At 46.1% G+C, this 17109-nt stretch overlaps 1 protein-coding gene across 1 annotated transcript; it reads right to left on the bottom strand.

The window, feature by feature from the left end:
• Nucleotides 1-3648: 3648 nt before the first annotated feature.
• LOC311103032 (uncharacterized protein) lies at nt 3649-16870 on the bottom strand. The gene is made up of 5 exons (XM_084144524.1): nt 16808-16870; nt 15627-15753; nt 6877-7054; nt 5564-6327; nt 3649-5409 (listed from the first exon to the last, which is right to left on the bottom strand). Exons 2-5 carry the CDS (start codon nt 15744-15746, stop codon nt 4909-4911), a joined length of 1563 nt encoding a protein of 520 aa, XP_084000650.1. The 5' UTR covers nt 15747-15753; nt 16808-16870; the 3' UTR covers nt 3649-4908.
• Between the last annotated feature and the right edge of the window lie 239 nt (nt 16871-17109).

Raw genomic sequence — 17109 nt, forward strand, 5'->3', positions numbered from 1 at the left:
CCCCATATGGATAGGCCAAGTTTCGGTTATTGGCCCAACGCTCTCAACCGCAAGGCTATCTGCAACCCTCTTTGCTCTTTAGCATACATTTACAATGTACACTTATTTTCACAACCTATTGAGAGGAAATTGGTGAATTGCTCACTGTTTAGACATCATTTATAGAATAGATAATTAAACTCCCATATCTATTGGGTGACATATCACAGCAGCAAGATTTCAGACCTTGTTGCCACAAAAAAAGGGCAACCAGTGAAGAACAAACACCATTGTAAATGCAACCCATATTTATGTTTATTTATTTTCCCTTTTGTACTTTAACTATTTGCACATCATTATAACACTGCATATAGACAATGACATTTGAAATGTCTCTATTCCATTGGAACTTTTGGGAGTGTAATGTTTACTGTTCATTTTTTGTTTATTATCTATTTCACTTGCTTTGGAAATGTAAACATATGTTTCCCATGCCAATAAAGCTCTTCGAATTGAAATAATCATGTGTGAGCAGCAGAATTGTATTGATTGTCCATTACAGATGTACACAGGGAACATGTATAGCCTACAGAAGGTTAAAACACCTCTGGAGAGAAGATCCTATAGATGAGGTTTACATTATAAGGTTTACAGACAGTCCATCTAGAAGGTTCACTAAATCCTATAACAAAGCATATGTACAAATCCAACTGGTACGTACCCCATAATGAGAAAGAGCCCAACATTTACATCATGTGTCTCTGCATAACAAAATATAATGAGTTTAATTACAAGCCTTCAGAAAGTATTCATACCCCTTGACTTATTACACATCAACACATAATACCCCATAATGACAAATTGAAAACATGTTTTTAGAAATGTTAGCACATTTTCAGGCTGTCACACAACAAAATGTGGAATAAGTCAAGGGGTATGAATACTTTCTGAAGGCGCTGTATACAGTTGATTTCATGGTATTCCTCTCACTAGGATGTGCAGCATGTCCACACTTAGGGCGTTTTCACATACCACACCACCACCACCATGCTTCACATACCACACTACCACACCACCACCACCATGCTTGACATACCACACTACCACCACCATGCTTGACATACCACCATGCTTGACATACCACACCACCACCACCATGCTTCACATACCACACTACCACCACCATGCTTCACATACCACACCACCACCACCATGCTTGACCGTTGGGTTGAGGTTCTTACTGTGGAAGGCAGTGTTATACTTTGACTCATCTGTCCATAGAACATTCTTCCATGTGTCTTGATGATCATCCAGGTGCTTTTTGGCAAACTTGAGTCAACTTTTTTGGACGAGATGGGTCCCATTATGTCTGGCGAAAACAAAACACTGCCTTCCACAGTAAGAACCTCATACCAACGGTCAAGCATGGTGGTGGTGGTGTGATGGTTTGGGGATGCTTTGCTGCCTCAGGACCTGGACGACTTGCCTTAATAGAAGGAACCATGAATTCTGCTCTGCATCAGAGAATTCTACAGGAAAATGTCAGACCATCCGTCTTGTGAGCTGAAGCTGAAGCGCAGCTTGATGATCATGCAGCAAGACAATGATCCAAAACACACAATCAAGTCTACATGAAAATTGCTAAAAAGCAACACATTTGAAGTTTTGGAATGGCCTAGTCAAAGTCCAGACCTAATCCCAATTGAGATGTTGTGGCAGGACTTGAAATGAGCAGTTCATGCTTGAAAACCCACAAATGTTGCTGAGTTAAAGCAGTTCTGCATGGACGAGTGGGCCAACATTCCTCAATAGTGACATGAGAGACTGATCAACAACTACAGGAAGCGTTTGGTTGGAGTCATTGCAGCTAAAGGTGGCACAATCAGTTATTGAGTTTAAGGGGGCAATTACTTTTTCACACAGGGAAATTGTGTGTTGCGTGACTTTGTTAATAAAAAAAATAAAAAAAGTATATATATATATTTTTGGTGTTATTTGTAAACTCAGGTTCCCTTGATCTAATATTAGGTTTTGGTTGAAGATCTGATAACATTCAGTATCAAAAATATAGTACATGTACGTATCGTCAAGTGAACATATATTTACAGTCAGCATAGATAGGGCCTGAGATCCTAGTGAATATATATTTATAGTAAGGATAGATAGGGCCTGAGATCCTAGTGAATATATATTTACAGTAAGGATAGATAGGGCCTGAGATCCTAGTGAATATATATTTACAGTAAGGATAGGGCCTGAGATCCTAGTGAATATATATTTACAGTAAGGATAGATAGGGCCTGAGATCCTAGTGAATATATATTTACAGTAAGGATAGGGCCTGAGATCCTAGTGAATATATATTTACAGTAAGGATAGATAGGGCCTGAGATCCTAGTGAATATATATTTACAGTAAGGATAGGGCCTGAGATCCTAGTGAATATATATTTACAGTAAGGATAGGGCCTGAGATCCTAGTGAATATATATTTACAGTAAGGATAGGGCCTGAGATCCTAGTGAATATATATTTACAGTAAGGATAGATAGGGCCTGAGATCCTAGTGAATATATATTTACAGTAAGGATAGGGCCTGAGATCCTAGTGAATATATATTTACAGTAAGGATAGATAGGGCCTGAGATCCTAGTGAATATATATTTACAGTAAGGATAGGGCCTGAGATCCTAGTGAATATATATTTACAGTAAGGATAGATAGGGCCTGAGATCCTAGTGAATATATATTTACAGTAAGGATAGGGCCTGAGATCAGAATGAAGGACTTGAGATCATAGTGAACGTGTTCTTTAAGAGTACACAATATACACTAGTATGGGCAGGTTTCCTGGACACAGATTAATCATAGTCCTATAGTTCAGGTTAATCATATTCCTATAGTTCAGGTTAATCTGTGTCCTATAGTTCAGATTAATCATAGTCCTATAGTTCAGATTAATCATATTCCTATAGTTCAGGTTAATCTGTGTCCTATAGTTCAGATGAATCATAGTCCTATAGTTCAGATTAATCATAGTCCTATAGTTCAGGTTAATCATAGTCCTATAGTTCAGGTTAATCATAGTCCTATAGTTCAGATTAATCATAGTCCTATAGTTCAGGTTAATCATAGTCCTATAGTTCAGGTTAATCATAGTCCTATAGTTCAGATTAATCATAGTCCTATAGTTCAGGTTAATCATATTCCTATAGTTCAGGTTAATCATAGTCCTATAGTTCAGGTTAATCATAGTCCTATAGTTCAGATTAATCATAGTCCTATAGTTCAGATTAATCATAGTCCTATAGTTCAGATTAATCATAGTCCTATAGTTCAGGTTAATCATAGTCCTATAGTTCAGATTAATCATAGTCCTATAGTTCAGATTAATCATAGTCCTATAGTTCAGATTAATCATAGTCCTATAGTTCAGGTTAATCATAGTCCTATAGTTCAGATTAATCATAGTCCTATAGTTCAGATTAATCATAGTCCTATAGTTCAGATTAATCATAGTCCTATAGTTCAGATTAATCATAGTCCTATAGTTCAGATTAATCATAGTCCTATAGTTCAGATTAATCATAGTCCTATAGTTCAGATTAATCATAGTCCTATAGTTCAGGTTAATCATAGTCCTATAGTTCAGGTTAATCATAGTCCTATAGTTCAGGTTAATCATAGTCCTATAGTTCAGGTTAATCATAGTCCTATAGTTCAGGTTAATCATAGTCCTATAGTTCAGGTTAATCATAGTCCTATAGTTCAGGTTAATCTGTGTCCGGGAAAACGGGCCTGTAAGTATATGGTCTACTAATAACAATCTGTGTTGCTGTAAGTCATCATGACAGGGAAAGGTACCTCAACTTGGATAGAGACATACTATATCATGCTACTAATGACTCATTGATTTAGACCAGGGGGTAGGAGACCCTGGTACCGCAGGATATTGTTCCAACTAGGCACCACACCTGACCAACTGAGCTAATGGATCAGGTACAGCCTAAATTCAACACACCTGGTCTTCATGCTGCACTCCATGACCAGGTTTGCCAGCCCCTGATTTAGACTGTCGATCAAAGTCCTGGATAAGCGCTGCTATTGGTCACCTATAAATAATTCATTTTGGCACCTTCACTACTATCAACACAATAAATAAAGCATAATAATATCTTAAAATCTTGAACCACAATCTTCCCTTCTTTTCACAGCAATTCAGCTCTTTCGCAATTCATCTTTCTTTGACATCCTCTCTTCTCACCTCCTTCTCAAATCTCACAAGAAAATCAGAGGAGAGCGACTCTTCCAATAAGGAGGCAAGGAGAAGGAACGCAAGGAATCACGGAAAGACAAATTGAGAGACAACCTCCTTCTTTCCTAAACCCTTATTTCTTCATCCTCCAGGCCACGAACAGGGCTGAGACGCCCAGGGCAGCAGTCCACAGGAGGAAGTAGCCCCCTCCCCGTCTGGCTCCCTCCTCCTCCTGTTTCTGCTTCAGTTCAGGGACAGCGCTAGCCATCATGGCCTTGAGCATGACCTCTGCCTCCACAGCCTCCGGGAGATGACAGTTATCAGTGGAGGAGCCGTTGACGACGGTGACAGAAGGAGAAATGGCTGGAGGAGGAGGAGGATCAAGCTGTTTGGTTGAGGGGCTGGTGTCTTGGTCGTTAACAATCATAATCAGACCCTGAGATTCTTCAGACTTACTGACTGCTTTCCCCAGACCGTCCTCAGTTTGGCCGTCCTGATTTGGACCAGACGACAGGTCAAGGTCTGTGGAGCCAGAGAGAGGTGTGATCTGGGATTGGCTGTTGTGGTTCTGAACTGGTGGGGGAGTTTCAGACACACACATATCATTATTACCCAGCATTCTTGGCGTTTGGCCTTCCTGATTCTGGGGGGACGGGTCCTCCTCGGACACGTGGTCTACATTACCCAGCATGCTCGGGGAGTCTGGCTGTCGTTGTTCTGGATGGACGCGTCCTCAGACACATGAACTACATTGACCAGCACCTCCTGGTCCCCCAGGGAGCTCAGACAGGGGGAATGGTACGTGTTCTCCTCAGGCTCGTTGTGGGACAGGGGTTCCTCTAGCTCCTCGGGGACTCCGTTCTCCTGACACGGCAGAGGCCTTGCACCTGGAACACTAGACAAGGGCTCTGGGGCGGGTTCTGGGACCACATCAGGACTGGTCACAGGCGTGGTAGAAGCAGTTACAGCAGCAAGCTCAGGTTCTGGGCCAGACACTGACCCGCTATCCATCTGCAGACGCCATGAGCCCCCTGAATATGGCTGGTTCTCACTGAGGAGGACTTCAGGCTTGCTGAGCTCCCAGTTCTCCTCACCCATGGAGGGGCAGACCTGCCCGGGGGTGGTATCCACCGGGGCCGGGGCCGTGGCCGGGCGGCTCTGGTCATCTTCAGTCACCTGGAGGAGAAGTCGCTTTTAGTTCATGCTTCTCATCACTGACATTTCAGAAATGTAGATGTGATCAACAGATTTCATTTCATTAGCAAGATAAATTCAGTTTAACTCTATCTAGTCAGCAAACATGTAACATCTCACATGAAATACTATTTACCTGAGTTGCAGTTGGATCAGAGTCCTCTACTGGCTTCTGGTGGAAGGTGGTCACTTTAGCTGTTGGTGGGGTGGTGTCCTGAACCGGACGTCTCTCAGGGGCCTGGACCAAGGCGGGGGCAGCAGCGGTGGGGGTGTATTCAGTTTGGGACAGGGCTGGGTTTAGGTCTGACACAGGCAAGGTGAGAGCGGTTTCAGACTGGACTATATGAGATGGGTTATCCTCCAGAGATCCAGTTTCTACAGGACCAGGCTGGGATGAGGCAGCGTTATCAGAGTGAGAGACCGGAGGCTCTGGTTCAGAGACCACTGTGGGCTCCTCCTCCGCTGAGACAGGGGAAGGTGCTGCCTGGGGGGCTGAGACAGGGGAAGGTGCTGCCTGGGGGGCTGAGACAGGGGAAGGTGCTGCCTGGGGGGCTGAGACAGGGGAAGGTGCTGCCTGGGGGGCTGAGACAGGGGAAGGTGCTGCCTGGGGGGCTGAGACAGGGCTCACTACTGCTTCGGGAGCCTGTGAGGCTGGCTCTGGGGAGGTGCCAGCGATGGGAGCCTCAGCAACTGAGCTTGTGGGGGCTACTGGCTGGGCACCGTCCTCCGGACGGGCAGCAATCTCAGGGCCGGGTGACTCTGGAGGTGGTGCTGGCCGAGCTGGGAGAACCAGAGAAGATGTAGGGTCATCAGAGCTCTCTGAGATGGGCAGAGACGGGCTGGTAGGAGGAGCTGGATGGACATGGGCCCTGACTACAGTGGTGGCAGCAGGAGAAGGATCTGGGGAACCAAGAGCAGACTTTAAAAAGGAAATGAGTTGATGCATTTAAGAATAAAGGCACATCCCTAACATCCCTAACATCCCCAACATCCCCAACAGATTTACCCTCCATGTTCTGTTTTAGATTGATTGTAAAAGGTGAACCAGGTGGAAAATACATTGTCCTTGGATGAATAAAGTAGTCCAGCCATATACAGCATTCAATCAATCAAATGCATTTCATAAAGCTCTTTTTACATCAGCAGATGTCACTAAGTGCTATACAGAAACCCAGCCTAAAACCCCAAAACAGCAAGCAATGCAGATGTAGAAGCACGGTGGCTAGGAAAAACTCCCTAGAAAGGCAGGAACCTAGGAAGAAACCTAGAGAGGAACCAAGCTCCGAAGGGGTTGAACAATACCAACAAAAATAACTACTTTTCCCCTCTTGTCATATACACAATATTGAACTGAGTCACAAACAAAGGTCCTATTGTCCAATGAGGTTCCACTGTAAAGTCTGTTTTTAAACTTTAAATAAAGTTTGATTTGATTTGATGGTGACGTACTGTTCTGGTTGTGCCTGTTCCACTCTGCCCTCAGTTCATCAGCCAGGTCCTGATGCTCCAACGCCTCCAGGGCTGATATCAACTCTTCTGGCCAGTTCATTCTCTTCTGCACATAGTCCAGCAGGAGTTGCATCGCAACTCCGTTACTAATAAAGTCCTTCTTGGCCTGGATTTCCTCCTAAGAATATGATGAATGAGAATATTGTACTTTGTTACAAAATACAGCACTGAAGCAGAGAACATTAAAATATTCATTAAAAATAATTGGGGAATCATCCAAAGTGATACACTACTAAGCCAAGTCTTCCCAGAGCCACCAGTCATGAGCTTTAAGAGATGTCCAACCCTAAATGACAAATGAGTCCACAGTTATCTTCCTGGTGACTCTCAAAACCCTTGGCTAGACCACAAACCCAAGGGCTCTTTTAAACGCAACCAGAGCAACCGTTGCAGAAATATTGCACTGAAAAAGTTTTTTGTTGACACAGCTTCTAAAAATGGAGTATCAAGTCAAGCATTTAATTAACTGCAAAACCACTCATGTCATCTACAGATTGGAATGTCCACAGTGCAAGGTGTTCTACATTGGACGGACAAAGACAGGCCTTCAAGACCGCTTAGCGGAACACAAGTACCCCATTCGGGTAGGCAAAGAAGACTACCCCATAGCAAGGCACTACACCATGGCAACCCTGCCAAAACACTACAAGTCATTACACCATGGCAACCCTGCCAAGACACTACAAGTCATTACACCATGGCAACCCTGCCAAGACACTACAAGTCATTACACCATGGCAACCCTGCCAAAGCACTACAAGTCATTACACCATGGCAACCCTGCCAAAGCACTACAAGTCATTACACCATGGCAACCCTGCCAAGACACTACAAGTCATTACACCATGGCAACCCTGCCAAGACACTACAAGTCATTACACCATGGCAACCCTGCCAAAACACTACAAGTCATTACACCATGGCGACCCTGCCAAGGCACTACAAGTCATTACACCATGGCAACCCTGCCAAGACACCACAAGTCATTACACCATGGCAACCCTGCCAAGACACTACAAGTCATTACACCATGGCAACCCTGCCAAGACACCACAAGTCATTACACCATGGCAACCCTGCCAAGACACCACAAGGCATTACACCATGGCAACCCTGCCAAGGCACTACAAGTCCTTACACCATGGCAACCCTGCCAAGACACTACAAGTCATTACACCATGGCAACCCTGCCAAGACACCACAAGTCATTACACCATGGCAACCCTGCCAAGACACTACAAGTCATTACACCATGGCAACCCTGCCAAAGCACTACAAGTCCTTACACCATGGCAACCCTGCCAAGACACCACAAGTCATTACACCATGGCAACCCTGCCAAAGCACTACAAGTCATTACACCATGGCAACCCTGCCAAGACACTACAAGTCATTACACCATGGCAACCCTGCCAAAGCACTACAAGTCATTACACCATGGCAACCCTGCCAAAGCACTACAAGTCATTACACCATGGCAACCCTGCCAAGACACCACAAGTCATTACACCATGGCAACCCTGCCAAAGCACTACAAGTCATTACACCATGGCAACCCTGCCAAGACACTACAAGTCATTACACCATGGCAACCCTGCCAAAGCACTACAAGTCATTACACCATGGCAACCCTGCCAAAGCACTACAAGTCATTACACCATGGCAACCCTGCCAAAGCACTACAAGTCATTACACCATGGCAACCCTGCCAAAGCACTACAAGTCATTACACCATGGCAACCCTGCCAAGACACTACAAGTCATTACACCATGGCAACCCTGCCAAGACACTACAAGTCATTACACCATGGCAACCCTGCCAAGACACTACAAGTCATTACACCATGGCAACCCTGCCAAGACACTACAAGTCATTACACCATGGCAACCCTGCCAAGACACTACAAGTCATTACACCATGGCAACCCTGCCAAGACACTACAAGTCATTACACCATGGCAACCCTGCCAAGACACTACAAGTCATTACACCATGGCAACCCTGCCAAGACACTACAAGTCATTACACCATGGCAACCCTGCCAAAACACTACAAGTCATTACACCATGGCAACCCTGCCAAAGCACTACAAGTCATTACACCATGGCAACCCTGCCAAAGCACTACAAGTCATTACACCATGGCAACCCTGCCAAGACACTACAAGTCATTACACCATGGCAACCCTGCCAAGACACTACAAGTCATTACACCATGGCAACCCTGCCAAGACACTACAAGTCATTACACCATGGCAACCCTGCCAAAGCACTACAAGTCATTACACCATGGCAACCCTGCCAAGACACTACAAGTCATTACACCATGGCAACCCTGCCAAGACACTACAAGTCATTACACCATGGCAACCCTGCCAAGACACTACAAGTCATTACACCATGGCAACCCTGCCAAAGCACTACAAGTCATTACACCATGGCAACCCTGCCAAGACACTACAAGTCATTACACCATGGCAACCCTGCCAAGACACCACAAGTCATTACACCATGGCAACCCTGCCAAAGCACTACAAGTCATTACACCATGGCAACCCTGCCAAGACACCACAAGTCATTACACCATGGCAACCCTGCCAAGACACCACAAGTCATTACACCATGGCAACCCTGCCAAAGCACTACAAGTCATTACACCATGGCAACCCTGCCAAAGCACTACAAGTCATTACACCATGGCAACCCTGCCAAGACACCACAAGTCATTACACCATGGCAACCCTGCCAAGACACCACAAGTCATTACACCATGGCAACCCTGCCAAAGCACTACAAGTCATTACACCATGGCAACCCTGCCAAAGCACTACAAGTCATTACACCATGGCAACCCTGCCAAGACACTACAAGTCATTACACCATGGCAACCCTGCCAAGACACTACAAGTCATTACACCATGGCAACCCTGCCAAGACACTACAAGTCATTACACCATGGCAACCCTGCCAAGACACCACAAGTCATTACACCATGGCAACCCTGCCAAAGCACTACAAGTCATTACACCATGGCAACCCTGCCAAAGCACTACAAGTCATTACACCATGGCAACCCTGCCAAGACACCACAAGTCATTACACCATGGCAACCCTGCCAAGACACCACAAGTCATTACACCATGGCAACCCTGCCAAAGCACTACAAGTCATTACACCATGGCAACCCTGCCAAAGCACTACAAGTCATTACACCATGGCAACCCTGCCAAGACACTACAAGTCATTACACCATGGCAACCCTGCCAAGACACTACAAGTCATTACACCATGGCAACCCTGCCAAGACACTACAAGTCATTACACCATGGCAACCCTGCCAAGACACCACAAGTCATTACACCATGGCAACCCTGCCAAAGCACTACAAGTCATTACACCATGGCAACCCTGCCAAAGCACTACAAGTCATTACACCATGGCAACCCTGCCAAGACACCACAAGTCATTACACCATGGCGACCCTGCCAAGGCACTACAAGTCCTTACACCATGGCAACCCTGCCAAGACACTACAAGTCATTACACCATGGCGACCCTGCCAAGGCACTACAAGTCATTACACCATGGCGACCCTGCCAAGGCACTACAAGTCCTTACACCATGGCGACCCTGCCAAGGCACTACAAGTCCTTACACCATGGCGACCCTGCCTCCCTATAAGCTAAGGGTATTGATCATGTTCCGGCCTCAGTTAGAAAAGGGGACCGTCTTCAACAGCTAAACCAAAGGGAACGTTTTGGGATTTACAAACTACAGGCCACTAACCCTAACCCTAACCCTGGTTTAAATGAAGATATGGATTTCCCACCTTTCCTGTAGGGTGGTGAGAGGTGCCTTTGCTGGTATCTAGTGGATGTTTTCCTCTTTTTGCTCTGTTGCCCTCAGCTATGTTTGGATTGTTTTGGTCCATATTTGCTGTGATCTAGTGTCCTATAGAATGGATGGCTCTCCTGTTCATAACACCTGGTCCATGTTTGCTGTGATCTAGTGTCCTATATTCGTTTGTTAAGTCTAATGACACTGCTGGTCCTGCTCACACTGCCCTACCCTATGCTTTGACTTCTTTCTCCCCTCTCTCTCCAGATAAAATCCTGCGACTTGTGACTGCAGGCCGCCCAACAACCTGCCCGCTTGACCCCATCCCCTCCTCCCTTCTCCAGACCATCTCCGGTGACCTTCTCCCCTACCTCACCTCGCTGATCAACTCATCCTTGACCGCTGGCCATGTCCCTTCCGTCTTCAAGAGAGCGAGAGTTGCTCCCCTTCTCAAAAAACCAACACTCGACCCCACTGATGTCAACAACTACAGACCAGTATCCCTTCTTTCTTTTCTTTCCAAAACTATTGAGCGTGCCGTCTTTAGCCAACTCTCTTGCTATCTCTCTCAGAATGACCTTCTTGATCCAAACCAATCAGGTTTCAGGACTGGTCATTCAACTGAGACTGCTCTTCTCTGTGTCACGGAGACTCTCCGCACTGCTAAAGCTAACTCTCTCTCCTCTGCTCTTGTCCTTCTAGACCTGTCTGCTGCCTTTGATACTGTGAACCATCAGATCCTCCTCTCCACCCTCTCCGAGCTGGGCATCTCCGGCGCGGCTCACTCCTGGATTGCGTCCTACCTGACCGGTCGCTCCTACCAAGTGGCGTGGCGAGAAGCTGTCTCCGCACCACGTGCTCTCACCACTGGTGTCCCCCAGGGCTCAGTTCTAGGCCCTCTCCTTTTCTCCCTATACACCAAGTCACTTGGCTCTGTCATATCCTCACATGGCCTTTCCTATCATTGCTACGCTGACGATACACAACTAATCTTCTCCTTTCCCCCTTCTGATAACCAGGTGGCGAATCGCATCTCTGCATGTCTGGCAGACATATCAGTATGGATGACGGATCACCACCTCAAGCTGAACCCTGGCAAGACGGAGCTGCTCTTCCTCCCGGGGAAGGACTGCCCGTTCCATGATCTCGCCATCACGGTTGACAACTCCGCTGTGTCCTCCTCCCAGAGTGCAAAGAGCCTAGGCGTGACCCTGGACAACACCCTGTCGTTCTCCGCCAACATCAAGGCGGTGACCCGCTCCTGCAGGTTCATGCTCTACAACATTCGGAGAGTACGACCCTGCCTTACACAGGAAGCGGCACAGGTCCTAATCCAGGCACTTGTCATCTCCCGTCTGGACTACTGCAACTCGCTGTTGGCTGGCCTCCCTGCCTGTGCCATTAAACCCCTACAACTCATCCAGAATGCCGCAGCCCGTCTGGTGTTCAACCTTCCCAAGTTCTCTCACGTCACCCCCCTCCTCCGCACACTCCACTGGCTTCCAGTTGAAGCTCGCATCCGCTACAAGACCATGGTGCTTGCCTATGGAGCAGTGAGGGGAACGGCACCTCTGTACCTTCAGGCTCTGATCAGTCCCTACACCCAAACGAGGGCATTGCGTTCATCCACCTCTGGCCTGCTGGCTCCCCTTCCTCTGCGGAAGCATAGCTCCCGCTCAGCCCAGTCAAAACTGTTCGCTGCTCTGGCACCCCAATGGTGGAACAAGCTCCCTCACGACGCCAGGACAGCGGAGTCACTCACCACCTTCCGGAGACATTTGAAACCCCACCTCTTTAAGGAATACCTGGGATAGGATAAAGTGTTCCTTCTAACCCCCCCCCCAAATTGTAAAGTGGTTATCCCACTGGCTATAGGGTGAACGCACCAATTTGCGAGTCGCTCTGGCTAAGAGCGTCTGCTAAATGACGTTAATGTGCCGTTGAGCAAGGCACTTAACCCTAATTGCTCCTGTAAGTCGCTCTGGATAAGAGCGTCTGCTAAATGACTAAAATGTAAATGTAAATGTCTATAGAATGGATGGCTCTCCTGTTCATAACACCTGGTCCATGTTTGCTGTGATCTAGTGTCCTATAGAATGGATGGCTCTCCTGTTCATAACACCTGGTCCATGTTTGCTGTGATCTAGTGTCCTATAGAATGGATGGCTCTCCTGTTCATAACACCTGGTCCATGTTTGCTGTGATCTAGTGTCCTATAGAATGGATGGCTCTCCTGTTCATAACACCTGGTCCATGTTTGCTGTGATCTAGTGTCCTATAGAATGGATGGCTCTCCTGTTCATAACACCTGGTCCATGTTTGCTGTGATCTAGTGTCCTATAGAATGGATGGCTCTCCTGTTCATAACACCTGGTCCATGTTTGCTGTGATCTAGTGTCCTATAGAATGGATGGCTCTCCTGTTCATAACACCTGGTCCATGTTTGCTGTGATCTAGTGTCCTATAGAATGGATGGCTCTCCTGTTCTTAACACTTTGCCATGTTCAAGAGTAGAACTACCTTTCTGGGTACTTTCCCCTTTTTAATGGATATAGTATTGCTTACTAGGTGTTGTCCAATGAATTCTGTACCCACTCCCTCTTCTAAAGAGGTAATTGTATTATCAAGTGTTTTTAAAACGTTGTTTCCATTGAACATGCAAATAAAGGCATTTTAATGAATTATATGAAGAAGCCTTGATCCTCCTTTCTTTATGAATGAGAATATTTGTTTAAAACACATTTGCAACTGTTGGACTAATGATTACACCCTAGATCAGCTAGATGCAGGCCAGAGTGTGCAAGGCATTATTGATTACTCAAATTTCTCTCGACCTGTGCACCTACGTTGTAAACTTTCATTCATAGGCTAGGTTGTAGCAACCTCATGATGGGTATAGGGAACATTAGAGTATCACGTATTATCCTAAACCTATCGATGTTACATTGAACTGGGTGAATGGAATATGAATGACAGTCATCCAATATGCTGTAATAGAAATAAGGCCATGCTCATGAAAATTAAAAGGTGTCCTACCTCATCTTAAACTGTATCGACCGCCACTGGCCCATACCATAACCCCACCACCACCACCATGGGGCACTCTGTTCACAACGTTGACGCCAGACCATGGGGCACTCTGTCCACAACGTTGACGCCAGACCATGGGGCACACTGTTCACAACGTTGACGCCAGCAAATCGCTCGCCCACACAACGCCATACACATGGTCTGCAGTTGTGAGGGTGGTTGGATGTACTGCCAAATTCTCTAAAGCTTACGGTAGAGAAATGAACATTCAATTCTCTGCCAACAGCTCTGGTGGACATTCCTGCAGCCAGAATGCCAATTGCACGCTCCCTCAAAACTTGAGACATCTGTGGCATTGTGTTGTGTGACAAAATTGCACATTTTACAGTGGCCTTTTATTGTCCCCAGCACAAGGTGCACCTGTGTAATGATTATCTTGGCAAAGGAGAAATGCTCACTAACAGGGATGTAAACACATTTGTGCAGAACATTTGAGAGAAATAACCTTTTTGTGCGTATGGAACATTTCTGGGATCTTTTATGTCAGCTCATGAAACCTGGGACCAAAACTTTACATGTTGCGTTTATATCTTTGTTCAGTGTATGAGCAAACTGTTTCGACTGGGAAGCATACGGTAAGTTTCGGGCCCCTCTAATTCAACTCTGGACCTCGAAGCCAGTTCCACTGCGTATTTTCAATGTTCCTCCTCTAATCAGGGACTGATTTAGACCTGGGACACCAGGTGGGAGCAATTACTCATCAGGTAGAACAGAAAACCAGCAGGCTCCGGACCTCGTAGGGTCAGAGTTGAAGACCCCTGCTTTAGGCGATCCCCCCACCAAAACACTCACGTACAACCAGACATTGATTGATTGGAGACAGCTTGTGTCAATTAAAGAACATTTCCTATAATTTTCGACCTGCAGCAAACCTAGTGGATAATGCTGGATATAGCGGTCAAGGAAAATCCCCACAAAAAACAACTGGCCCTAATCATGACATCCAAAACATCTGGCCCTAATCATGACATCCAAAACAACTGGCCCTAATCATGACATCCAAAACATCTGGCCCTAATCATGACATCCAAAACAACTGGCCCTAATCATGACATCCAAAACAACTGGCCTTAATCATGACATCCAAAACAACTGGCCCTAATCATGACATCCAAAACATCTGGCCCTAATCATGACATCCAAAACATCTGGCCCTAATCATGACATCCAAAACATCTGGCCCTAATCATGACATCCAAAACATCTGGCCCTAATCATGACATCCAAAACAACTGGCCCTAATCATGACATCCAAAACAACTGGCCCTAATCATGACATCCAAAACAACTGGCCTTAATCATGACATCCAAAACATCTGGCCCTAATCATGACATCCAAAACAACTGGCCCTAATCATGACATCCAAAACAACTGGCCCTAATCATGACATCCAAAACAACTGGCCCTAATCATGACATCCAAAACAACTGGCCTTAATCATGACATCCAAAACATCTGGCCCTAATCATGACATCCAAAACAACTGGCCCTAATCATGACATCCAAAACAACTGGCCCTAATCATGACATCCAAAACAACTGGCCCTAATCATGACATCCAAAACATCTGGCCCTAATCATGACATCCAAAACAACTGGCCCTAATCATGACATCCAAAACAACTGGCCCTAATCATGACAAGGGATAAGGATAAGGTTACGGTTTAGGGTAGGGTCGTCCCAAGGATCCCACTTAGCATCCACCTTGAAGAAACATAATCCCACAGAATAAGCCAATGACCAACATCCAAACAGCTACCCACCCTGTCAGATGGTGTAAGGCAGGGGAGGTTGGGCATGAGGTCTGTGGCTTTCACTCTCCTCACGTACACCATCATTCTGCTGCGCAGGTGCAAAGACAGTTTATCACGTGCAAACGACATCTCTATGCTGTTGAGAGAGTTGGAGAGAGCAGAGAGTAGGAGAGAGCAGAGAGTTGGAGAGAGCAGAGAGTAGGAGAGAGCAGAGAGTTGGAGAGAGCAGAGAGTAGGAGAGAGCAGAGAGTAGGAGAGAGCAGAGAGTTGGAGAGAGCAGAGAGTAGGAGAGAGCAGAGAGTTGGAGAGAGCAGAGAGCAGAGAGTAGGAGAGAGCAGAGTTGGAGAGCAGAGAGTTGGAGAGAGCAGAGAGTTGGAGAGAGCAGAGAGTAGGAGAGAGCAGAGAGTTGGAGAGAGCAGAGAGCAGAGAGTAGGAGAGAGCAGAGAGTTGGAGAGAGCAGAGAGTTGGAGAGAGCAGAGAGTTGGAGAGAGCAGAGAGTTGGAGAGAGCAGAGAGTTGGAGAGAGCAGAGAGTTGGAGAGAGCAGAGAGAGCAGAGAGCAGAGAGTTGGAGAGAGCAGAGAGTTGGAGAGAGCAGAGAGTTGGAGAGAGCAGAGAGTTGGAGAGAGCAGAGAGAGCAGAGAGCAGAGAGTTGGAGAGAGCAGAGAGTTGGAGAGAGCAGAGAGTTGGAGAGAGCAGAGAGTTGGAGAGAGCAGAGAGAGCAGAGAGCAGAGAGTTGGAGAGAGCAGAGAGTTGGAGAGAGCAGAGAGAGCAGAGAGCAGAGAGTTGGAGAGAGCAGAGAGAGCAGAGAGCAGAGAGTTGGAGAGAGCAGAGAGTTGGAGAGAGCAGAGAGAGCAGAGAGCAGAGAGTTGGAGAGAGCAGAGAGTAGGAGAGAGCAGAGAGTAGGAGAGAGCAGAGAGTTGGAGAGAGCAGAAGAGAGCAGAGAAGAAATGTACATTTTTATTTAAATTAGATTTGACCATTTAAAAACACAATTCAACCACAAATGTGGATACAATGAATTTAAAAGCGTTGAGGATAACACTTAAGCAACTTATTCCCCATTGTGGTCCTCTCGGTCTAAAGGTACTGACCCAGCACTATGACCCAGCACTATGACCCAGCACTATGACCCAGCACTATGACCCAGCACTATGAAGGATGTGGGTTGCATTGTTAAGCTGAATCCTTACCTGGTCTCTCAGATGGTAAATTCTACTTCAGTATGTACCTCAGACTGATCCAGTTGGTAAAACAACATGAAATGAAAGAGGGAAAAATATAGTAAAATCAGATTATGTAAGAATCATGTTTCATTATCAGTAGGGGTGAAATAACTGCTGAAAATGAAACAGAACACAGGATAACCACTACTGCTCTGTCTGGGGGAATCTCCCACTTCTATTGTTCAGGAAAATGAAAGGGAAAGTAAGTGAATAATGATGCAATGGCCCAAATTTGGTTTCAGTGTCTGAGGGTTTAAGGGGATTTCCTG

The sequence above is a fragment of the Coregonus lavaretus genome, assembly GCF_964263955.1.
Source record: "Coregonus lavaretus genome assembly, chromosome: 27".
NCBI classification, from domain to species: domain Eukaryota; kingdom Metazoa; phylum Chordata; class Actinopteri; order Salmoniformes; family Salmonidae; genus Coregonus; species Coregonus lavaretus.